The 25,921-nt window shown below is 38.7% G+C and overlaps 2 protein-coding genes across 5 annotated transcripts; one reads left to right on the top strand and one right to left on the bottom strand.

Moving 5' to 3' along the window:
• Positions 1–2,184: 2,184 nt before the first annotated feature.
• LOC113117533 (protein NDNF-like) lies at positions 2,185–12,447 on the top strand. The gene is made up of 4 exons (XM_026286268.1): positions 2,185–2,612; positions 6,653–6,848; positions 8,922–9,046; positions 10,391–12,447. Exons 2-4 carry the CDS (start codon positions 6,682–6,684, stop codon positions 11,815–11,817), a joined length of 1,719 nt encoding a protein of 572 aa, XP_026142053.1. The 5' UTR covers positions 2,185–2,612; positions 6,653–6,681; the 3' UTR covers positions 11,818–12,447.
• On the bottom strand, positions 9,078–25,738 carry LOC113117532 (protein FAM149B1-like). Of its 4 annotated transcripts, none has more exons than XM_026286263.1 (16): positions 25,300–25,738; positions 24,900–25,019; positions 24,605–24,752; positions 24,334–24,476; positions 23,482–23,595; positions 23,233–23,391; positions 22,966–23,144; positions 21,210–21,352; positions 20,005–20,073; positions 19,467–19,582; positions 18,454–18,678; positions 18,240–18,363; positions 17,481–17,606; positions 17,293–17,374; positions 17,063–17,200; positions 9,078–9,369 (listed from the first exon to the last, which is right to left on the bottom strand). In XM_026286263.1, exons 1-16 carry the CDS (start codon positions 25,344–25,346, stop codon positions 9,215–9,217), a joined length of 2,088 nt encoding a protein of 695 aa, XP_026142048.1. In that variant the 5' UTR covers positions 25,347–25,738; the 3' UTR covers positions 9,078–9,214. The 4 variants fall into 4 exon arrangements, with proteins under 4 accessions (XP_026142048.1, XP_026142049.1, XP_026142050.1 ...); XM_026286265.1 differs by lacking the exon at positions 9,078–9,369 and adding an exon at positions 13,951–15,954; XM_026286264.1 differs by lacking the exon at positions 20,005–20,073.
• Between the last annotated feature and the right edge of the window lie 183 nt (positions 25,739–25,921).

The raw sequence follows: 25,921 nt of genomic DNA, 5'->3' as shown, positions 1-25,921 counted from the left end.
TCATCAGGCCTCACCCTCCAAGGGCTTCATTGGAACAGATCTGAAGAAATGTTGTATTACACCACTGTCTCGCCATTGGATCCTCTGCAGTGAATGGGTGCCATCAAATGAGAGTCCAAAAAGCTGATAAAACATCACAAAAAACCACAAGATATCCACACGAAAAATGAATGCTTTGTTAAGTAAAAGTAACATGTTTGTAAGAACCCATCGAGATGTTTTTAAATTCAAACAGTTGCTTCCAGCTAAGATACGTACTAAACCAATGATAATCACAAGTATGCAAGTTCACATCAAGACTGTCATTTGATACAGAGCCACACTTTATAGGCAGCTGTCTGTGTAGGCCAACAGAAGACAGCAAGGCAGCTCACTTGTTTATTCCCCTTTTCTCACATTTGACATCACTGAACTACGGAAAGATCTCACCACTAATGACTAGACATTATAACCCACATTCCTTAATTAGAGCAAAAAACTTTCTGAAGCTGAGAGCACACAAAATATAATGATCAAGGACAATATGAAATATGATCTGAAGCGTTTGTAGGATGAATTTCCTCTTTCCACAATGGATTTAGCAGGACTGTGACCATCAAGAACATTCTAGATTCATTAGGACTCTGATTGTCAGCCATATCAGGTTCCTCTCGTCACCGCTGAGCTGCTGTCCTGACCTGAACCAAAGCCACCGATGGCGGCCTGCCACTGAAAATCCCTTCTTACTGGCTGGACATATCTATTGGTCAAGGAAATCAAATCTTGGATGAGCTCTGGTTTTACTTGTGTGCAATGCAGCTCCTTGCTGGATCTGGGGTCACAAACATTCATACACACACACACACACACGCACATGATGACCAGATGGGTGGAGTGTTCTCATTACTTCAATAGCATGGCTGAAGCACCCATAGAATAGTTTCAAAAAGGCCCAGGAGACATGCTTAACACACACACACAATGCAAATAGCTCTTTTCATTCTGCTGTGGAGGATGGACAGAATGTGAGGGAGGGGTGGAAGATGGAGAGATTGCATTGTGTGGAGGAGAGAGGCGCAGTGTCGAGTTCGGGAAAAACACTTGCAATTACATGTACATATTCAATCTCTCCAATAAGAGCACTTGACCTTTAGAACAATACATACACAAACGCACACACACCCACGCTTCAGGTGTGTGCTGTGGAGCGACTTTATGTTCAGCACTCATGTATTTATGATAAATATAGGCTGATATCTATGTCTGAACCCATATAATGTTATACATATTGCCCTATATAATTAGGGATAATGTCATATATGTTACCAAAGTGATATATCATTTTCACATATGTACATTTTATTGGTATATGAAGATATGCATTGATTACATACTGTATATAAAACACCCATAACAAAATATGTATATGTGCATGTTTTTGTAAATGCAGTATGTAGGAACTACTGTGTCAAAAATGAATATATTTTGTTATTTGGCTTTATTAAAACAACATGTATACAAAAAACTGTATTTACAGTATATGTTTTGTAATAATTTAAATGCATGTCTTTCTTTTATATGTACTTATATAATAATAACAAATATTGACAGGTTTTATGATGGATATATGCATTTAAAAATTTATTGCATATACAAACATATTAAAACAACTTTTTCTATATATATAAAATATATATTTATATATTAAATTTGCATATAAGTGAAACAGCTAATAAGGACTTTTTTAAACACCAAGTTTTTTTAAACACCATTTTTTTTTTTTTAAGAATTTAATTTATTAAGACATGTTTTTAATGTGTATGTGTGTTTTACTAAAGCCTGCTAATTGCAGGATTAATAAAGCTGATTTAAATTTTTATTGACATGAAAAATAACTTTAATTTAATTTAATTTAAAATATGATTTAACTTATATATAAGTTATTTTTCTGCATTCTGGCAAATTAAAATAACTAAAAGGATATTAATTATTTTACTGTTTGTAATGAAGATGTTTATGGTTTGAGTTTCTATGAGAATTAATGGAAATTATTTTTGGTGTGGGTCCCCAAATGTAATTAACACATCCCTATTTAATCTTCAAACACACACACACACACACACACACATCTCCAAACACCCTCCCCAATTCTCTCTGCAATTACTCCCCATACACACACACACACACACACACACACAAACACACACACTACCACCCCTCTTCCAACGACAGCACTCACCAAGACACTTTCTCCATCCTTCTATCCATCATCTATCTCTTCTCTCTCTCACACATACACACAGTCCACATGCGCATGTGTCTGTTTGACTAGCACGCCTCAGTTATCAGACTGCACCGATCTGGGTCGGGGGGAGAGAAGAGAAGAGAGGAGAGAAAAGGAGAGGAAACGAGAGAAGAGAGTGGATAAGGGAGAAAGAGGAGAGGAGAAGGGTGGGAGGGAGCTTTTCTTTTTTTTCTTCTTTCTTTCCCACTATCCTCAGGACTCCAGCAGGACAGGAGAGTTTCTGTGACTCTGAGCACCAGTGCAGAAGACATCAGACCCATTTACTTCTGCTCTTCTTCACCTCTCCTGCCTTCTTTCTTCAGAGGGAACGTCCTGAGCACTGGCTGAGGTAAGTACATGTGATTGCTTGTTTGTGTGTCTCTGATTACATGTCAGGGACTCAACTAGTAGAGAGCATGGTGCTAGCAACGTTAAAGTCATGGGTTCAATCCTCTGTGAAAACAACAAGTACATTTTGAATGCAAGAATTATAAATGTTTCAGTGATATAACAGACCTTTTTCTTCAATCTCTATTTTCTTTGACCAATCACTTTGTTATATGAGACTGGGATCATCCCCTCTTTCTATATGCGTGTGTCTTTACTCGTGTCTCTTTGACCACTAAATAGACCATAAGTGCAGCAGTGAGATGGTCTGTGGTTTGGGATGGTGGTTCAGTTTCAGGGAAATCCAGAACAAGCCTCACAAACTCCTCATAGTGCAGATGAAACTGAATATCTGAAAATAAAAATAGTGTATTAGGAAAAGAGAGAGTTTTGTTTTGTCTTTAAATGTATTTTTGTTATTATTGCATATGTCTGATAACATTGAAATCTTACTTTAAAAAATATAAAATAATAGAAAATGTTAAAATGTAATAGAAAATACGTCAATAAATCTGATAACATTACATTTTGATTAAAAATATAATAATATTTATATTATACATAATATAAAATTGTTTTGAATTAAAAATATAATCATAATATGAAATCAAAAACTGTATAAAAATATAAAAAGTTCAATTTTGTTAAATTTTATGATAGCATATCCTCTGTAAATACGAGTACAATAATGCTGTGCTAGCATTGAAGCTGCATGGCCAAGATTGAATTCAATTCAATTTTGAGAGCTAGACAGTGAAAGCAAGGAAAGAAAGACAAAGTAATTAGTGTTCCTTGACTTGTTGAAGTCCACAATTAGATTGTGAGTTCATGACCAAAATATATTTCTGCTCCGTCCACAATCTCCCTCAGTCTTTCACTGAACCTTTTCTTTCCGTCTCAGCCCATCTCTGTCTATGTACTCCCCTACGGCCCACATCTTTGCATAAGTTCTCAGTTTTCATTCTATACCATTCAAGTTTGGAGTCCTTTTCTGTCTTTCCTTCTCTCTTTTCCACCTCTCTCCCTTTTCTTTCTCTTTCTTTATATCTGGCTCCCCTGGGAGCAGTCAGGACCCCTGCAAAGAGCATGTGTCACATGACACCACAGCCACCAACGCCATCAACAAGCTCTCCAACAAATCAGTGCTGAGAGAGAGAGTGTGTACAGTAATACGAGCTCACCAAACACAGTAAACAGAGGTTGAGAGATAAAGAGAGAAATCAAATTGGGGTGAGATTTACTGAACATGTACTAGAAAATTATTGGGGAATCAAAAGGAAAAACATCAGAAATTATACTTTGAATTCAGAATCATTAAGAATTCAGCCTATTCAGGACAATATTCATATTTTTGCATTATTAAATTATTTTTAATTCAGCACATTCCCCTCACATCCTCATTACCATGATGTGTCTAGGCACCCCACTCCCATTATTCTCATTTCTCATTACTACAATTGTTTTTCTACAAACATTTGTCTACATTTCTACATTACCATTGAGTGTAAATACTTTCCAATAGCCCTAAGTATTTTAATGATATAAATAAATGTTAAAATTATGTAAAATATATAAAAACTTTAAATTAGTATATATTATTATTATTGCATTACGATAATGAGAATTTTGGAAGAAAAATGAATTTTACAACGCAAAAATGATACAAATGCAAAAAAAATAAAAAATAATAATCTTAATGCAACATTTTTCTTAATATCTCATTTGTTTTTAGGAGGAAATTTAACACTAACATTGGATTCACCAACTCGTCGGTTTTACGACTCTCTATCTATCCAGCTCTTCTTCACGCATTCATGTGGACGTGTCAATTTTGTCTTCCATTTTTCTTTCTACACTTCCTTCCATCCCTTCCTCCTCCCGTCTTTCTCTCTCACCTCTTACGCCCTTGTTCGGCTCCTCCCTGCTTCACTCTCCCTTTTACCTCATTTTTCCCCCTTCCGATCCTCTCTTTCTCACCTCCACTGTCTTTTTTTCACCTTTCTTAATCCCTCTCTTCATCTTCCTGGACATTTTCCCACTCCCAGCTCGCTCTCGCTCTCTCTCTCTCTCCTCCCTTCACACTTTCCTTGCATCCTTCTTTCCCACTCCCTCCATCCTTCTTCTTGTCTGTTACTAATGAGGGCCTGTTCAGCAGTCATAATCAGAGCAGAGTTTGGGTGATGCGGCTCTACTCCACCGCCTGTTATCCGATCTACAGGGCAACGTTTCCCCAGTGACAACCATGCGTGTTGTTATGGGGACACTTTTCAGCACGACGGCTTTGATCGCAGCCTCTCTCTCCCCGGGGACGTGAACTCACATCACTGGGCCCATCAGCTGCAGATAAACACCGATTGAACATCTGAGAGTTTCAAACTTCCTCAACTCTCCCCCACAGACGCCGCTCTGCGGTGTTCAGATTACCTCCAGGTGCTGTTTTGGTCGGGTTTGTTCTTTTTGTCGATGGATCTTTATACAACCAAAGCAGCCTGCTGTTCGTACATAATGAGTGGAGTTGAATTATATTTCCACGGTAAACCAATTTGATGTCGCCGGTTAAAAATAGAGACATAGATTCAAGTTGAGTGTTTGCCAGGCATCGCTGAAGTGCCGCTCTCGTCTCTGTGTGGAGTGTCAAAGCAGAGAGCACTGAGTGTTAGCAGATAGCAAATTTTCTTTGCTCATATAAATAATTCTCTCTGAATAAAGGCAAATGTTTCCTGCTATCAATGAATCATCAGCTGGGATGAGTCTCTCTCTCTCTCTCTCTCTCTTTCTCTCTCTCTCTCTTTCTCATCGTGCCCTCACAGCAGATGGAGTGTGAGAATCAACTGATTGACTGATAGCTCTGTTCTTCGCTTGTCAGCCGTAATGAATAACCTTTGTGCTGAATGTCGATAGAAACACAAGTGAGTTTGTCAGCACCTTGGGAGATAAATAACAGCACTGTCATCTAACGCATCAGCCCCCAGTGCAGATCTTCCCAGCATTTAGCCCTAGAATGTGAGTTTCAGCCGTCAAGAGTTGAATTTTGACAGGTTTTAGAAGATTTTAATCTTAATTTTAATTTAAAGTTGGCAGTTTATCTCCAACTTTCACATCAAGGACAAGGCAGATGTTTCAAGTATGATGGATCAACGCTTTGTGAAATGAGATAAAGTCAAAATTCTGCTGAATTATCAGCTCTTTTGAAACCTCCAGATGTCCTCATTTGTCTTGGAGCTTTCATAAGCTAAAGCATGAGCCGTTTGTAATCTAAATAGATGGATTGACTGACAAGATACGGTAAATCGACTTTTCACTACAGTCTGTACGCTTATGCGTTTTTCTGTAATAAATAGTATGCAAATGGAAGTGTCAAATGAGTTGAACAGTGGTAGGCGAACAATATCTGAACGACAAACTGCATCTGCTCAGACTGTGAAGTGTGCAACCAGTGGACCATCAGTTTCTAAATGTTAAAAACAAGAATGGCAAACAACTGTGAGACAGATGTCTTGTTTCAAGTGCTATACCAAAAACATTTTAAGCTTTTTTTTCCCATTAAGTGAATTACTATTGATGAATATAAACAGTATTTTGTAAAAAAAAAAAAAAAAATGTTTAATTGGACTTGTGTAACTGTGTCTATAGGTAAATTATTATTTTTCACTCTCAAAAAATTACACCTCAGTTTTGCATTTTTTTTCTGTTGTTAGTATGTCATGGGTCAAAAGTCAAAAAGATAAAGGTCAAAGGACAATGCAATATTACCTATGCTCAGAACTCATACCTCAAGTATACAGGTCCTTAAAGTTCTTTATCATATTTAGTACATACTGTAGTACATACTATAAGTATGTTAATTCAGATACAGCTAGTGTCTTTAAGAAAAGAGAACTAATGGCAGTAGCTCTATAAAGTTAAACAGATATTCTATCAAATTGTAAAAAAAAAAAAAAAAAAAAAAAAAAAAGACCTTATAAAAGCTCTTACCTCTTGTTTAAATTCTCTGTTCTCCAGGCAAGTGTGAGTGACTGTGTTGGAAGAGGATGGCTCTCTCCTGGTATCTCTGCCTGGCCATGGCCCTATTTTTTGGTCCCGGTACCGGCACTATCCATGGCCTGGCACCTGAAAATGAAGTGACATTACACCCCACAACATGGCTGAGTGAAAACAGGGTCACACCAGTACATCTGCCTAAAGGACGCACTCGCAGGTAAAAGACACACTAGACACACACAGGCTAAAAAAGACAATAAAGAATTTGGTCAGTGAGAATTATGGGTCAATTATTTCCTCCTTTCGGTTTGATTCTTGTTAATGGTCTTAAAATCATGCCACAGATTTCCCAGTTTCCTCTCTATCAACCCCATTGAATTCAAGCAGCTAAAATTGCAGCTTTGGTTTTCCATTAGCAACACTAGCCAGTGAGAATCACAGTGAGAACTGCTCCCTCACCCGTAACAGAGGTGGTGTCAGGCTTCAGACTGAGCGCGAGAACGAGAGAAAGAGAGAGAAGAACAGAATGAGTTTGAATGCACAGCCGCCGGGCAGGAGCTGCTGATCATAAATCAAATTAATTAATCTATTAAAAGAGTGTTACTGTGCCTTCCACACAAAACTCTTACTAAAAATTGCATTAAAAGGGTTAGGAATGGACACACCTGAAATCTACTTGCAAGTAATCCCTCAAACTTAAACTATGACCCTTTGTTTTGTTGTCAAGGTCAAAGTTAAACCTGATTACCACAAGAATGAAATCAATATTATGATAATGTGCTAAGCCGGTGTGCCAGGGGCATGCAAATAAGAGATCCAAATCACATTAAACAAACGCAGACTCTTAAATCTAATGTCTGACTATTTCCATAGCAGTAGTATAATGAGCCGTTGAAGATGCAGAAAACCATTGACTGAAGGCAGGGTTTCAAGGTCAGAGGAAGTGGCTGTTGCCAAATGGCTGGTGTTACCAGAATGCACCGAGGGAGGTTCACCAGATTCTGCCCAGTGTGATGTTATTCACGGAGGGAGAGTGAATGTGTTTCCTGCCTGAACGGAGCACACTACAGTGATGCTGCACCTGGCATCAGCTGTGATCTGTAAACATTAGGGTTTGTGAAGATGCATATCTAAACGACGGTGATGGATCGATAGAAGCTTATCAGAGATCAGTCATTCTGGAGTCATTGCTTTTGTTTCTCCTCACCTTCATTAGCAGATCAACTTGTGCAAACAACAGCAGTCAAACAGTCCCAAAGGAAGCTCTGCGGCATGTTATTTAAAGACTTCATGTCATACACTTTGTACACTATAAAAAATGCTGGGTTGCTTCAACCCAACTTTGGGTCAAATATGGACTAACCCAGCTGTTGGGTTTAAATTTTTTAATAAAAATTTTAACCAAAAAGTTGGGTTAGTCCATATTTGACCCAAATTTGGGTTGAAACAACCCAGCATTTTTTAGAATGTAGCATTGAGTTTTTTTTTTTTTTTTTTAAATAAATTTTTTGTCATTTTTAAATAATATTAGTACATTGTTTTGTTCCAAAACATTGAACAGTTTTTTTTTTACCCTCTCTCTGATGCTTATAGTTCAAGGGATAGTCTGATCTAATGATAATGATAATTTTCTCACACACGTCGTTCTAAACTTGTATGCATTTCTTTCTTCTGTGGAACACAAAAGAAGATATTTTGATGAATGCTGGTAACCAAACACTTTTTGTGACCGTTGAATTCCATTGTATGGACAAAAACATTTTTGCCAAACTATTCCTTTAAAATAAATGCTCTCTTCACATAAGGAGTAACAGCCTTCTTTTCACAAGTGTATTTACTGGCAGTTACAATTTACATGCCAAACTGTAAAGTTCGTACTGAAATGAACAATGACTTTTTTGAACTTGAACCACTTATTTCTAATGTTGAGATCCTTCTGAATGATTCAGAACAAGGAACACAGCACAAGGTTGGTCGGACATTCCTATATTTTACTCTTATTTTTACTATGGTGTTTAGAAAAAATAATATGACTGAGTTCAAGTTTCCGAACACCGAATAGGCATTTATTCAATATTCTGATGTCAGTTTTGTAACAATATTTTTGCAGCTTAATTTCAACAGAGGGTCTTTTAGGAAAGTCTATTTCTGCTTTAGAGTAAAAAATAAAATAGGCCATTGTGAGATACAAAGGGACAGTTGCGTAAACTGCTTAGACTAGTCTTAAAAAGTTTTCTTCAAGACTGGTCACAACCGGTCTAATACATACAGATTCTGATCTGTGTTTCAGACTGTATTTCACGCTAAAGAAGAAAGCCGATTTGCTGTCCGTTACCGTGAGCCCCTGTGCAGTGCCTATCGAATGGAGCTTGGCTGTTCGGACCCTGAAGGATAAACCGCCTAAGAAAGCACACTGTGAGTTTGTTTGCGTATGTATGCTTATTCATGGACTTGTGTCAGCTTCAAGGTATATTTGTGCATGCAAACAAACACGTACGTGTGCTTGTGTTTGAGGAGCGCTGGCATAGACCTAACCACGACTAACAGACAACTCAGGGATTTTATATCCAAAGGGCGGACGGGTTACATCCCTTCAGAGGCTTTAATGAAGCAGCGAAGCAGTTGCTTGAGGCTCACTGATTTAATTAGCAGGTGTAAAACTGCTGTTGTGGTGCTTAAGGGCCTCTGTGGACAGAAGATTCTCCTCTTATCCATCTCCAAATCTCCAGGCTGTTTCCCTGACAGAGAAGACAAGAAAGAAAAACATTTTCAAACAGAAACAAAGAGATGCAACATATGCAAGCGAAGTCTGGGTGGATAAACACTGACGCCTGTTTCTAATTTAAATTTTTAGTAACACTTTGTTACTTTGTTTGTTAACATTAGTTTATGAATTAGGTACTGTGAGCTTACAAAGAAAAAAAATATATAGCATTTATTAGTCTTAATGAAAATTCTATTATCATCTGCTCATCATCTTGTCTTTTTTTTCTGTGGAACATTACATAAAATATTAAGAAGAAAGTCGTACAGTATTAAAATTACATGAGAGTATATTAAGTTAAAGTTTTTGGGTGAACTATTCATTTAATTTTTATTATAAATATACTGTTCATTGTTACCTAAAATGTGTGCATGCTACATAAATGTTAAAAATGTATGTATATTATATATGTAAAATTAACAATCAATATGAATAAACCCTAGTTGACAATACCTAATGCATTAACTAATGTTAACAAATTAAACCTTAATGTAAAGTGTTACCAACTGACATTATAAATTCATATTTTTAATTCATAATTCTAGACAGATAAATGCTTTGTTTTTTTTAATACGCCTATTAGTATGTTCATTAATATTTGGAAGACACATCTGCATCATGTGTCTCACAGTACCAGAATAATCCTGATCATTTGATTTTGCATGCATTTTATGGTGACTACATTTCTGCACTTTCATAATCATGCGCATGTTCTGAAATGAAGAGTTAGTCTGGCAGGCAAAGCAGCATTATAAAGTCATAAAGTGACATATAAATCATTTAGACTGTGAACTCAGGGGTCCCCATCTACACCTTTAAATTATTCACTTTGATTACCAAACGTTCCCTCTAAAAGTGTGCCGACAAAAGTAATGATGGTTTGCATGAAAAACAGGCTTATCCGTGCATGCCGCCCAAATGTCTGTAGCTCTCTTTTGATTAGAGTCGTCTTTTGAATATGCTTGATCTTGATCTGAAATGCTTCGCTTCTGCAGGGAGCTCAAAGAAGAGCATGCCAGAGGTTTGGTGGAGAGGTTCTGGAAGAGAGGTTAGGATTTACACCTACACCGGCAATGCTGTTGACACCTACACCGGTCCTGCCTACACTGCGGCGTCCATCTACATCCTGCGGCTGAAATCAAACCAACAGGACACGCAGGTGTCGGCGTACCTCCACGAAGGTCCTGGTCCCTCGGGGGCTTTCCCCGAGCTGCCGTCGGACCCCAGAGTGCACACGCTTGGGGTAGGCATGACCAGTGTCACCTTAAACTGGGCTCCGAGTTCCTCCGTTGTTGTTAAAGATGGTCACCGGCCACATCACGAATATTGCGTCTTAGTCAACCACAAACACAACTATAGAAGTCTTTGCGCTGCTCGTGAGGGAATCCGAAAGGAGATACAAAGTGTGAAGAAGAGACAGAGGAGAGACAAACAAAGCAAGGAGATTGTGTGGGCATCACTTAAAGACTGGTGGTGGCGGCAGCCGGATGCCCTCGAGAATCGTGAATCTTCCACGACTGACAAGTTTGAGGACCCTGGATGTGTGTGCAGGGACATCGAAAGCGTGTGCACGGTTTCAGACCTGCTTCCGGATAAGCAGTACTATTTTGACGTCTTCGTAGTGGACAGGGTTAACGGCACGAGTGTGGCCTACACTGGCACTTTCGCCCGCACGCACGAGGAGGCTCGTCCTGCTGTCACATCCTTACGGGAAAGCCAGGTCAAATGGGTCACCCTGAGCGGGGACGCAAGCAGTCTCCAGGGGGATCAGTTCCGATTTAAACCCCGTGGGTGGCAGCAAAATGGCCTCCTTACCTTGCAGACCTGCAACAACACTAGTAAAGTCAAGGTCACCGTCTCCAGTAAAGCAAGGACTTTGACGTCTCAAGAGGTGGGACATCAGCTTGCTCAGATATGGTTGCACGGTGCCCCGTCATACCTCATCCAGCTCCAGGCCTTGGCTCCAGCTTCCTCATCGACGATCCCTAAAGGCGATTCCAGCAAGTCCAAGTTCTGTCTCAAAATGCAAGCGTCATCAGCGTACCACCGCCGAGCCGTGCCCGTATTTCCCGCCACACTACAGATTAAGTCTTTCAACAAGTTGAGGACATGCAACTCTGTCACTCTGGCCTGGATTGGGACCGAAGAGCGGAGTCTCTATTGCGTTTATCGGAGGCAGATCCCACTTGGCAGCAAGCACACCTCGACGGACCGTTGCATCGACCCAGAATCCCGTCCAGCAAACGAGAGAGTCCTCTGTAAGTATTTCCAGGAGTTGAACCCACGTCGGGCGGTCACGACAGCGGTGATCGGTGAACTGGAACCGGGGATGCTATATGTGTTCGACGTTTATCTTATGAGACGCTGGGGACTTCCAATTAAGTACCACAGCAAGACTGTGAGAACCAGAAGTGAATGCTGAGTGGACATCTCAGAATCTTGCTCTCAGTGGAGAAGGACTCAATGGAGAGACATTACACCACAGGGAAACCATTGTAAGGCCAGAGAGGGAACTATGGGGGGCCTTGATCTGGTGCAGTGGAGGTCGAACGTGACCAGTGAAAGATACAAACACACATAATTACGCCAACACACAGACACACAAAATACCAAGAGAGGTGAGACCAAGCTCACACCAGCAAAAACTTACTTTACAATACTCCCCTATTAATGTTTGTGTTGTTGTTGTTGTGTGTGATGCCGTCTATGTTATTAATTATACAATACTGAGTGTCTGAATGACAGAAACTCTCTTGTCTCTTCCACAAAAGAGGACTGTGCCAAAATATGCAAGAGAAACAGCCGGAGGGCTTTGCGCACCACCAGTGCTAACCAGAGCTGTATCAGATCTCTCAATCTGCCACCAATATCAGAGAAAGACACCAAGCGAGGGAGGGCCGAAAGAGAGCGAAAGAGTCGTGTGAAGTCAGTGTGTTGATTATGCTCTGCTAAAGCATGCAGCAGGGAAAAACGAGCTAGCAGTTCGCTTCGTTGTCTGTGATGTGATTGTTTTTCTGCGCTTCTGCGTACTAATAAAACACAGTTACCAACCAGACATGAAAATGATCTGTAGATGTTTCACGCTTTGACATTCATCAAGGGTAATGGCTGTTCGTGTTCCTGAATATAAAACGGACTGAATTTAGGTTATACATGTGAAAGGGATTCAGTGTGGAGATGTTAATAGTAGCAAACAGGTACACAAATTTTACCACTGTGACAGGAAGACTGTTAGTATTAATAATACTGATTATACAAATAACAAACAGACATTGTGAGCTCTTAATAAATATTTAAAATATTTACATGAACTTTGGATGCTGCAGTCCCACAGACATCAAAAGTGGTCCAAGGTCTCCCTCTGCCGGCCAAATGAGGGACAAACCCTGAACGGTTGCTGGATGTCCCAAAAACAGTGTAGACTATAATTTTGAATAACTAAAGATAATTGTTTAGTGGCATTCTACAGGTTAGATCGTTATGAGCCATCATATTCTGAACGTTGGCTAGTTAATTCAAAATTCTTTGCATTCTACAAAAGAGAAAAATAATTATTTAATGTTTGATGAGGATGGTGTAAGAGATTTTTTTTTTTTTTTTTTTGGTAAACTATCTCTTTAAGTCGACTGAAACAAGTTTTATTTATTAATACCATGTGTGTGCAATGGGTGTGCAATTGCATAACAGTTATTTTGTACTTTCATAATTTTCATAGATTTTCTCTTAAAGCTGCGGTAGCTTGCGTCTTGCGGAAGAACATCGTAGCCGGAACTACTTCTCTCTGTTTATGTCTATGAAGAATCACAAAGGTGCTGGGCTACTCCGCCGCGGTACCCCCAAAGCAATCTAAAATAGTCCGAATATAAACACTTATTATAGGTGCACCCTAGTGATTCAGGACACGCAAAAAAACACGGTTTGGAAAATGGATTCATGGTGTACTCGCTTATTATATACATTTTTCTACATTTTGAACACAAACAAAGTTACGGACCACAGCTCTGATTGGTTGTTTTTTTACCGGGAGCGATGGTATTCCTGCAAATGGCAATAGGACCACTGGGAGGAGCCAGAGGAGCTTGATTTTTTTCACAGATTATCTGTCTCATATTCTACTGTCAGGACATGACAGGTTTAATAAATATGTAAAAAAATATAAAAATATATATTTTTACAAAAGTTCCCTACAGCACCTTTAAAGGGCAAAACTGCAAAAATGCACTGTTAACTTACTGTTGTTTAGCAAAAATATAAACCAAACCAAAAATAATCAGAATAATCATCAAAACCTTGTTTTTTTTATATATATAATTGATTAATTGTTTACATTTATAATATAGGCAATTGTGGTTTTAAAGTTAACTTTTTTGTACAACAGCTATAGCAAAAATCTGTAAATAATAGAATCACTAATGTTATTCTAATTTCAGGCGGTTTTGAAGTAGGTATTTGAAACAAACTTACAACAAAAAAACTGAAGCTGATTTAGAGCTGTATAGTTACTGAGATACAACCACATAAATGTAACATAAAAAAGACCAACAGAAAAACACCATATTATTCAAATAATTAGCTTTATTGTTCAATTGCCATTCTCATTTAAGTTACAGAGGTAAACATATAGGGGGAATCTTAGATACAGCAGTGCTACACCTGCCAAGAGCTGTCACCTCCACACACACACACACACACACACACACACACACACTCCCATCCAGCATTGTCATCTCCACCAGACCTAGAGCAGATAAACCAAACACCAAACACATCCGCTTGCACAAGATCTGCATCCGTGTTTAAAAGACCAGCGTGGTCTGTTGATCCAGGTGCCATGGCTGCAATGAAATCAGCAGCAATGAAACTCTGTTGTCAGACAGCAGAATGTCTACTGGAACTCTAGAAATCTCTGTCGAATGACAAAGAAACTCTAGAAGTCAAATATGGCTACAACTTCTGCAACTCTAGATTGTCCTTGCCGAGCTGAGTGAAGAATAGCTGGATCTGTCTTAGAGGCGGAGGCGTTAGGCTGGGGTATGAAGAGACGTCTTCCCGTGACATCCCTCCTGTATGGCTCTAGAGGAATCCATCTCTCTGATCATCAAACATTATGATGGCCTGTACACTCATAATACATGCTTAGAACTTAGTTACTCTCCAGATATAAAAAAAAAGTTGATTAAAAGCAATACTCACTGAGAACACGTTAATCAAATTGAGAAATACAAATTTTCAGTTAGAGTCGGTACGATTTCCATAAATGCTGTTACAGTGAAGCTGCCACACAAACATTACAAACCTGTAAGAGCCACATTCAATATCTGCCAGTAAAACGGTACGTCAAAAATGTGCTTTACCACTCAGTGTTAAATATTTAAGGATTTCCTGGCACCAAAAGAACCAAATGGCCATTTAAAACGCTAAATGAAAGATTTCCCTATAATATTCCTGTAAAATCCACTATAAGCTGACAAAAAGAGAGAAGATTTTTTACAGTACGCTTATTTGAACAAACCCTGAACTCAGCAGTCTTTGTGTGCGTTTCTATTTATACACGTAATAATTAATAAACACCATCCTGTCCGTCGCTCGCCAAGTCCTGTATGGCTCACGGGACTCAAAGGCTTATTTTCTGAATAACAAATGGTTTTTAAATAAGAAACCTGAAACTTTAAATCCTCTTTTCATCCGTCATTATGCAGGCTGTACTATTGTACCGGCCCGCTCTCGTATTGCAGGTGTGCTTCCAGAATTTCAGTGTATTAGTGTTTCCCTCTGAAAAACAGGCTCAAAGTGGTTCTACACTGATTAAGACCTTAGAGTCAGTTTGAATGTTATAATGTTCTTGAACATCACATGATCACGGAATCATGAGACAAAGGGTAACATCCCGTTGGACTCTTCATAATCTTAATTAAAAGCATTCTTACACACCTATTGTCCATGATAGTGGATGAGATTATTGGAATTGCATCACAATGGAACATCCATCTAGGATATAGATATTATAATATTCTATAGCAGGCTCCACGATCCAACAGGGTCCTGAGCACTCCGATGCAGCAACATTCAGGCAATTTAAAAGACCCTGCTTGAATGAACCTGCATAGAAACCATCTTCATGGCTTCATAGAGCCATCTTTAGGGAAAACCAAAAGTAGTTACTCCATACAGTACAGCATGTACAGTACAGTACATCTACAGATGTATTTGGCAGCTGTATGAAGCTGAATAGTCCAATATACAAAAATAGGGTTTTAGAAAAATTTCAAAACAGCAACATGAATAACAATATTACTAATAATAACAACAGTGGTCATAAATAAAGTCCAAGCCCCAAACGGCGTGTCATACAAAAAAAAAGTCCAGCAGACGTATAAAGCATCTGTCAGTACTGAAGAAAGGTCGCGTCAGTGCTGAGGTGAGTTTGGTTCAAGGTGATGGAGATTGTGTGTGTGTGTGTGTGTGTGTGTGTGTGTGTGAGTGTGTGTGTGTTAAAGCCCTGGTCTGCTACTGCGTGCCGTCGAACCGCCTCTGTTGTGGGAACGTGCTGGAACAGACACTAGGTGTGTAGTGATAGAGAGAGAGACAAAGTGTGAACACTAGGTTCATGCATTTAAAGGTCATTTTATATTCTTTGTGGTTGCTTTCTCACCAAATGTGTTTTACATTTTATGCTAAATCCAGTCATGTCAGTATCTTATATTTTCAAGATGAGTTTCTAAATGCAAACTCAGGGACAGGTATTTGTAGTGCAAATGTACTGCACACGTCTGTAGGGAATATTTCCTGTGAGATCGGTGTAAGGTTTAGGAAGTTTCATCTTAAGAAAAAGTTTAGACTTTTAGCACTCATTTTAGTTAGAGCATGGTACTTAATGATTAATCATAGACGTTAAATAATAAATTGCTAATAAATCAGAATAATAAATGACTTCCTTTCTACATATCTTTCTTTCATCATTATTCTTAAAGTAAAAAAAATATGTAATATTCATAAATATAAAGTACTAAGAAAGGGCACATTTGAGGAGCCCAAGCATATAAATCTTATTACATTGCATGCAAAGCTTCTGATATTCATATTATACTATATTTTTTACTTTTCCACATTTTTATGCAATTAATTCTACTAAAACAAACTTGATTTCAAGATCTGTTGTGCTAATTAGTTTTCATAAATATTCATAATTAAAAATCTAACTGACAGCATTAGCATGCTACGTTGTTATTTGGCTGCTTTCTTGCATTTACATTATCGTTCAAAAGTTTAGGGTCAGTATGGTTTTTATTGGGGCCAGTATGAATACTTTTATTTAGCAAGGATGCATTAAACTGATCAAAAGTTACAGCAAACACTGTAACATTCTTACAAGATGCTCCTGTTTTAAATAAATGCTGTTCTTTTGAACGTTCTGTTAAATCAAGGAGACTGAAAAAAAAAAAAAAATCAGTTCCCACAAAAATAATAAGCAGACATTTAATTGTCATTGATATGATTTAACTATTAATAACCACATTCACAATGTTTACATAGAACAAAAACTACTGCTAGTGTTTCCTTCAAGAAATACAAATCTCCCACAGTTTCTAATAACAAAATACTATTATGTTTTTCTTTACCTTAAAATAAATCAAGCAATAAAGCGGATAAAACGGATTCTCACTGACCTGGGGGCGGAGTTTTTGCATCTGGCTCCCCCTCATGCTCCATGGGGAAGTGGCCAAGGGGATGATGGGAAAATGAGTCTATGAAGGAGGAGCTGCTGATGCCCAAACTGATTCCAGTCACACCAATTCCCAGAGAATCTGCACTCACACACCCAAGTAGGAGTCAATGGGGCAATTTATAGAATTATAATGTTCATCTATAGGTCCGATGTGTGTTTGTATGCACCCACCTACACCAACAGACGCTCTGCCAGGTCGTCCTTGACCCATGTTGTCTATTCCAGTGAATGAACGGCGATAAGGGGTGTCTGACTGCAAAGATCGTTTTGCCATGATCAGTACACAAATAAATCAAAACACATGATGAGAGTCAGGATGAGGTTTATGTAATGTATAAACATGTGCGGGAGAGATTCACCCTAAAGGTGTGTGTGGTGTTTGGTCTGGAAAACACATCCAGCAGGTGCAGTTTGTCTCTGGGCTGCAGACTGACCCCCTCGTCGGTCACTGCACTGTGCGCACGACTCGACGAACCTCTTTGCTTCTACAAACATGTGAGTTATCATCGTTAAAAAATACTAAAACCATAAAAATAAACTATTTTGTTATTTGAAATAAAATAAACATTAACTGATAAAATAATAGTTACATTTATATTAAAATTTCATTTAATTCATATTCTCATTACTCATACAATATAAATATGTTAAATGTATTATTATACATAGATTAAAAAAATACACCTGTGCACTCACACATACATAAATATTAAAGTAGCACAGCTGTTTTTAACGTGGATAATCAGCATATTACAATGATTTCTGAATGATCATGTGACACTTAAGACTGGAGTAATGCGTGCTGAATATAGCTTTTGCCACTACAGGAATAAATTACATTTTAAATATATTCATACAGTTCATTTAAAATGTAATAATATTTCACATTTCATAGTTTTTACTGTTTTTGTAAATAAATGAATTATTGATAAGAGACTTCTTTCAAAAACAAGAAAATCGTTTTACTTTTTAACATTTTACTTCTAAACAAAATACTTTTTAGTAGAAATACACATTAGCAATTTAGAATTGTACAATTAATTAAAAACTAAAAATACTGATTAGCTATCACATGAAACTACTAAACAGAATAATGTCTGGTTGTGTGTTAAAAGCACCTGCACAGGCCGTGAGTGCTGTCCAGAGTAAGTGTGGTCTGTGTCTCCTGTGCCAATGGGAGGGAGGAGTGTGTTTCTACTGAGAGGCATTGGAGGTGAGGCCAAGCGATCACTGGCGGTCGTCCTAAAACACACACGGACACACGCTATTGCAAGAAAGAACCTCTTTTCAGAAAACAAAGAATACAGGACTTGAAACGAATGGTGCTCTTACAATCTTGTGCCTCTAACCACCTCTTCCATGGAGCCAGTTGTGATGGGCTGTGTTACACTGGACGACAATGGCATTAGAGTTCGAGGGGGTGGGTTCCGTCGCCGTGCAGACTGAGGGGGGCGGGTCAAAGAGGAGGTGCTTTGTTCCAGTGCACGACGGGGCCGAGGTTTACTTGTAGGAATGACACTGGAGCCGGGACGATGAGACACTTTCTCCTCTGAGTCCCTATGGTCAGAAAAATAAATATAGGATTATTGAAAGATGTGCGATTCATTTAAAAAAGTCATGGAGATGCAAAGCTTTCTTGCACCTCTAATCTATGGCAGCATTTAAAAAGAATTGATGTTCTGCCAGATTCTGTGGTATGAATAAAAAGACTAAGTACTGTAAAACAACACTAAGACAACACATTTTTCATACTATAAGTCGCACCTAAGTATAAGTCGCATCAGTCCAAAAATAGGTCATGACGAGGAAAAAAACATATGTAAGTCGCACTGGACTATAAGTCGCATTTATTTAGACCCAAGAACCAAGAGAAAACATTACCGTCTACAGCCATGAGAGGGCGCTCTATGTTTTCAGTTTAGACTACAGGAGCACTGAGCAGCATAGAGCGCCCTCTTGCGGCTTTAGACGGTAATGTTTTCTCTTGGTTCATTTCAAATTAATTTTGATAAATAAGTCGCACCTGACTATAAGTTGCAGGACGAGCCAAACTATGAAAAAAAGTACGATGCTTCAGGTTGTCCTAAAATCCACTATTGGTCGACCTCTAATATTATTGCATTCCTGTTTTTAAATCAAATATTTAAAAAATATGTATTTTGTTCAAAGAAATGCAGCTTTGGTGAGTATAAGAGTATACCTCGTTAAGTGTACTTGTAAAATTCTACATCAGCTGAACTCTAGTTTGGACCAATTTCTGCAAATTCAGAAAACTAAACTACAGTGCTTAATATACACAGTAAAATTTGTAAAGGTTGTGTTTATTTCTTCTGCAATGTTCATACTGAGCTATTCGGTCCAGTGTTCCCAGGTTCCTTTGCTGCAGTGGAATGCCATGTATCATGATGAGGTCATTGAGATTGTGATGAGCAACCGTTGCACCTACAGGTACTCGACTGGTCTGTGTAAACAGAGACAGAGAGAAGCAGGAAAGAGAAAAAGTTAAGCCAATTCATGTTTTCATTTTATTGTCATTTAATGCACAAGTCTGTATATCTCAGTGATTTAAAAAAAAAAAAAAACAGGAGATGGCATTCACAGCATCTGACATCCATCATCTGTACAGCATGCAATGATGTGTAAAACAGACAGAAAGACACTGGTAAAAAAAAAAAAAAAAAACTAAACAAGCATTATAAATAAAAAAATGAAAGCAAGCTTAAAGAAAAGTCAGGCAGTTTAAATGGATGTTAAAAAAGTGACCAGCGAGTATATGAAAAAAAACTAAGATGAGTGTTGAAGATTAGGAGAAAGAGAGAGAAACTGGTCCACAGATGCTCGCCCTCACTATTTAAGTGTTGTTATCAGGGTAAAGTTACATACTGTCGATGACTTTCTCTGCTTTTTGGATTTCCGTCTTGACTTGTGCTTTGAACCCCATGACTTTGAGCTCTTTGGAAAAAAATGAAGGGAAGGGATAGATATAGAGAGGTATAGAAAGAGGAAGGAAGAATACAGGTGACAGATGGATGATTGGACAGAAAGGCAGAAACAGGGACAGAGGAGAAGACAGAAAAAAGGAGGTAAAAAGTTAATGAATCAAAAGCCTGGGCAAAAAGCTGGAAAGACCAATGCTGACAGTAGCGAAATACAGCAATTAGTGTGTATTTTTGAGGATGAACGTGTGTAAAGACAGACACAACACAGTGAAGATCTCTCCACAGTGACTAAGCATATATACAGAAATCCCACAGCTTCAGACAATTTCATTAAATAAAGTGTTTTGGGCAAAAAGCTGGAAAGACCAATGCTGACAGTAGCGAAATACAGCAATTAGTGTGTATTTTTGAGGATGAACGTGTGTAAAGACAGACACAACACAGTGAAGATCTCTCCACAGTGACTAAGCATATATACAGAAATCCCACAGCTTCAGACAATTTCATTAAATAAAGTGTTTTGCATAATAATTTTACAACTATAATGTGATTTCTAGCCAATTTAATATTTTAGAGCAAAAGATACATTTTTGGGGCAGTATTTAATGCAAAACATTTCCATGTTTTGTTTACTTATTAATTAGAATTTTATTAATGCATAAGAGACATTACGTGTGCAGTTTCTTTTGGTTATTTCATAATTTTGAAATTATGAATTAATTTTCATAATTCATTTTTCCCCTTTATGACTTGATTTTAAATTGTACTGTTGCGTGGCAAATTAATTTTTACAATTACACAAATTCCAAGTTATCACAATTAATATTGCATGCATTGTATAAAACGTCAAACAGTTTTGGATGCAGTACTGCAACTTCCCTCAAGCTTTACATGTCAACTACCCATTCACCACAGACATGTCAAGATTAGTTTAGATTCTCAATGACTTTTCCAAGATCGTGGGAATACTGTCAATTAAATATTTTGGAGTATATCATCAAGCAGATGGCAGGGGATGGGAGGGTTACAGATATCTGTAATCAGTGAGCTGGAATTTCAGATGAAACCAATGTCGATCTGTCCATCAATTGTCCATCTGTCGCAGAAGGAAAAGTAGGAACCCTTCTGTTCTACAAGCATTTGACTAACCTGAGCCTGCAAGCTGGCTGTGAGCTGTTGTGATCTGGTCTGTGACAGCGGAGGAAGCACTGTTGAGACATTGGACAGCAGCAGAAAAGGATTCTGGGTATCAGGGCAGGCAGGGCTGAGGGCCACAGTATTCTTCTCATCATCTGATGGACAGAGAAGTTTACAGAGAGATTATTCTTCACCCTGACATGGCTCTCTGAAATCCCTGATACGGCCAAACACAACATGCTGCTTTCAAAAATAATTGCCCCTTAAATCTATATTTCTCTTATCACTGCCCAGAGCTTCAAGGAACAAAAATGAAACGTTGCCCACAAAAAGTATTCCTGTAGCTTCGTAAAATTTTAGTTGAACCACTGAAGTCACATGGATTATTTCAACAATGTCCTTGCAACGTATCTGGACCTTGATCGCGGTAGTTCCCTTGCTGTCTATGGGAGGGTCAGAGAGCTCTCAGAATCATCAAAAATATCTTCATTTGTGTTCTGAAGATGAATGAAGGTCTTACGGGTTTGGAACAACATGAGGGTGAGTAATTAATGACAGAATTTTTATTTTTGGGTGAGCTATCCCTTTAAATGATTTAGCGAGCTGTCTAATTAAAATGACAATTTTTCATACAATGTAGTGGGGATTCACCGGGCTAGATACTGCGCTCCAATACTACATAACATGTGAAGTGAACAGTACCGTATTCAGAAAATGAATCACTGATAACTGATGTCTACGAGGTATTTGTATTCATATAATGTTAAACATTTAATATTCACGCCTGAATATCTGATGTGTGCGAGCTGATAATAAAGCACACTGAGTGGATTGAGCGCACAACAGCACAGTTGCTCAACCTTGAAGAGAGCAAATATCCCTTTCACTGCACATTTCAGACGAAAAAAACGTAAATTATATTTCTGAAAACAGGTTCATCACAGTTTTTATTTTGAAGATTTATATATAACGAATGGTTCACCGCATTATTACAGCAGAACGTCTTGTTATTACAGTACTGAGCCACTGCAATGGGGCAACTCTAATGTTATTAAATTAAAGATGTTCTTTTTTTTTTTGCTCTATGGTACATTGAAAGTAACAAAAACTTGTATAATCCATTTTAATGTGCATAAATTAGAGTGAAAATGACTGAGGGAAATATCTATTGCTAAATGAACTAAGCCATCTAACATATATATTATTTTGGTTTCTGTACCAATATTTTTTTTTTCAATGTCAAATGCATCATAATAATAATGTGAATTAATATTTTTGGATTATGTAAGCATAATGTAAATGCATTAACCCTGCATCAACCTCACTGCCATAACCAGATTAAAATCTGCATTCATATTATTTCAATGTTGCTAAACATACCTACATTCAAAAATTTTGGGGTCAGTATATATACTTTTTTAAAATATTGATCCATTTAATTGACCAACTGACCAAAAGTCATAATAAAGACTTTTACAGTATTACAATCAAAAAGCTTCAAATAGAAGCTGTTCTTTTGAACTTTCTATTCATCTTAGAATCCTGACAAAACATACAAAAATAAATTACAATATCTTGGTAAAATCTTGGTTATACTTTATTTTAAGGTGTCCTTATTACAGTGTAAAAATATATTTAAGTACTGAGTAATAATAATTAACTACATGTACTTTCTATATACGGTTAGGGTATGCTACTTGCATGTAATTATGCATTCCAGTTCCCAATTTGCTAAACACATTTATAAGTATTTGAAAATTCATCCTACCTGACACAAAACCCTCCCAATGCCTGCGTACAAGCTCCTCTATCCAGCCAATGAGCTCACACCACACGTCATCAAACAGCAGATCAAGCACCGCCTCCCGACGACACCGATAGGGCGAGACAGGGGGCAGCCAGCGCCTCCGCCGTCTGTTCACATACTCACGTTCCCATTCCTCATCCCTAGATAAACACACATATCATTCATCTACAAAAATCTCAGACAATTTTTTTAATAACAAACCTATTTGTCACATGCAAACAAACTCACAGATCCCTGCAATCGAAGGCAAGATACTCTTCTATCAGCCCCTCGGCCTCAATAACCCTGGGCAACTCATCTCCATTGTTACTACTGGGCATGGCATGAGGGTGGGTCACCTCCAAAGTGGGCTGACACAAAACTGCCCTCCGACCCTGCACATACAACCTGCCACACACACACAGTGGCATGAAAAATAGGCTTTATAGAACACTAATGATTTCATACACACACATAAACATCCCCCAGATGACTCACTCATTAGTTTTCTCATTGCTCTGGCCACCACTGGAGGGCATGGGCGCATGAGCTGGTGTGGCGTACCACTGGAATCCTTCATCTGTGGGACACACCAGCTGTGTTCCGAGGATCCTGTCACACACAAATGCCCCAAACAGGATTAATATCCAGAGACTGGGCTGCATGATAAAAGTTAAACGTATAATCACAGTTATTTCATCAAACATTCACCAATCTTCTTTGTTTTTGCTGAATGAAATCCAATATTGCTTTTGGGTGCTAATTCTAGAAATTCTAGCATGCAAAATTATTTTTTCTTTCAACAACCACGTGCAAGTTGAAGAAGCTGGTCTTCCTCGTAACTACCGTATTTTTCGGACTATAAGTCGCACCTGAGTATAAGTCGCATCAGTTCAAAAATACGTCATGACGAGGAAAAAAACATATATAAGTCGCACTGGACTATAAGTCGCATTTATTTAGAACCAAGAAAAGAGAGAAAACAATACCATCTACAGCCGCGAGAGGGCGCTCTATGTTTTCAGTGTAGACTACAGGAGCACTGAGCAGCATAGAGCGCCCTCTCGTGGCTGGAGAAGGTAATGTTTTCTCTTGGCTCATTTCTCTTGGTTCATGTCAAATTAATTTTGATAAATAAGTCGCACCTGACTAGAAGTCGCAGGACCAGCCAAACTATGAAAAAAAGTGTGACATATAGTCCGGAAAATATGGTATTTGTTAAATTCAATTCAGACTGTGAAGAGACTATTTCATGCCTGATCCTGATTTCAATGTTAGAATTAACCAGAGATTACGAAGGCGTCACTGATGTTCAGAGATCTGAGTGTGTCTATGTGTGCGAGTGCGTACCGTAGATGAGGGAATCGCGAAGCCCAGTCTTGACACTCTTCCTGCAGGCCTTTGAGCTGTGTTTCACACTTCCTCTCATACAACAGTTCTTCAATCTCTTCAAACATCTGTTGGACCTGCCTGGAGGCAGCTTTATCAAATTCCTACAGGGAAAAGAAAGAAAGGAAGGAATTTGAACTTGTCAGCAGCCCATTTTGAACGCTCTGTGTAAAGTTAATAACAAGAAAGCATCCTGTGTGAACGGCCCCTTAGACCTCAAGTCTTCACTCACATCGTAGCCCCACGAGAAGACAGAGCTGTGTTCTGTAGAGATGCCAGTTCCCGTGTAACTATGGATACCAGACCAAGACTGAGCTGTGTCATCTGTGCTGAGTGTCTGACATCCGGATCTGACGGATGACGCAGAGGACTCCTCAGACCTAGGAAGAGAGAGATTATTTCATGAATCCAAATGTCAGAATGGAAAGAGCGAATATTATGCGACAATTCATACGATATACAACAGCGATGAAAGCCTGTCCCTTTAATACAAACCTATTCAGGCACACATTGTTCCTGTCACTCACCTGCTGTATGAGGACATGTCCTCCTGTAGATCGTGCAGGAGTCTGGAAGGATGCACAGTACCATCATCTGCCTCTTCTGGGAGAGGATGCTGGTCCAGACAGCTGCGGGACAAACCACGACTACCAAAACCAGTCGAGAGAGAAGAAGAAGAGCATTTACTACTTCTAAAATCTATATACTGATCGATCAGTCAATCTATCAATAGATATGTCCTTCTATCTATCTATTTATTTATCTATCTATCTATGGATCAATTCAGCAATTTTTCTATTTGATTATTTATCTAGTTACCAATTAACTGGATTGATAACCTGACTATCTATCCCTCTATCTATGATGGTTGCTATGATGCAGTCTAAGTAGGAAACTTGAGATGGTGTCTGTGTGATTTACACGCACATCTCCAGGCTGTGAGATACAGGCCGGCGGCTGTAGCGGGAAATCATCCTCCTGAAGCGGTTACAGACGCATCTCCTCCATCAAGCCTGTGATCCGACCCCGAGCGGCCGAGCCTCCTGTGTCCGGACCGGCCCGCTGCACCACCGCTGCTCTCTCATGCTTCACAAACAGTCAGACCCACACACACTGGATCACAGCTGTGCTGGGAGGAGAAAGGTGTAGTGTCCAGCACTGAGCTGGGCCGAACCTGATCTATCAAACCCTGTGTGGGCTGGAGGAGAGTGAAGAGTCCGCGAACATAAAAGAAAATCCGGTTATCCCACCGTATCGTCGACTGATTTATTAGTAAAGATTTAATGGCGAGGCAGCCAGTTGTATTCTTCATCCATCCATGATTATCTACTGAACAACAATTGCAAGACTGTCATGGAGACCAAGGTGCTCGCGCCCACTGATTTGTGGGAAATGCAGTTTTGAACGTTTTTGCCATCATGACATGTACACTGCCCTCTAGTGCATGGGAGTATTATGTTATAATATTATATCATATTGAGTAATTATAAGAGTACACATTAGAATAGTTATTTGTGCTTAACATGTCAGTATATATTAGTCTCTCTCT

This window comes from Carassius auratus, chromosome 17 (genome assembly GCF_003368295.1).
Source record: "Carassius auratus strain Wakin chromosome 17, ASM336829v1, whole genome shotgun sequence".
Taxonomy (NCBI): domain Eukaryota; kingdom Metazoa; phylum Chordata; class Actinopteri; order Cypriniformes; family Cyprinidae; genus Carassius; species Carassius auratus.
This window is presented reverse-complemented; position numbering and strand designations above follow the sequence as displayed.

Bases quoted from the DNA above. Each gene is read 5' to 3' on its own strand.
- LOC113117532 (XM_026286263.1), bottom strand. From the start codon at position 25,346: ATGATTTCCCGCTACAGCCGCCGGCCTGTATCTCACAGCCTGGAGAT. The intron at 18,364-18,453 runs GTAAGAGCACCA...TGTGTGTTTTAG, and splicing joins GTGGTTAGAGGCACAAGATT to GACGACCGCCAGTGATCGCT. The intron at 17,607-18,239 runs GTGCTTTTAACA...ACATGTTTGTAG, and splicing joins AGCACTCACGGCCTGTGCAG to AAGCAAAGAGGTTCGTCGAG.
- LOC113117533 (XM_026286268.1), top strand. From the start codon at position 6,682: ATGGCTCTCTCCTGGTATCTCTGCCTGGCCATGGCCCTATTTTTTGGT. The intron at 6,849-8,921 runs GTAAAAGACACA...TCTGTGTTTCAG, and splicing joins CCTAAAGGACGCACTCGCAG to ACTGTATTTCACGCTAAAGA. The intron at 9,047-10,390 runs GTGAGTTTGTTT...TCGCTTCTGCAG, and splicing joins ACCGCCTAAGAAAGCACACT to GGAGCTCAAAGAAGAGCATG.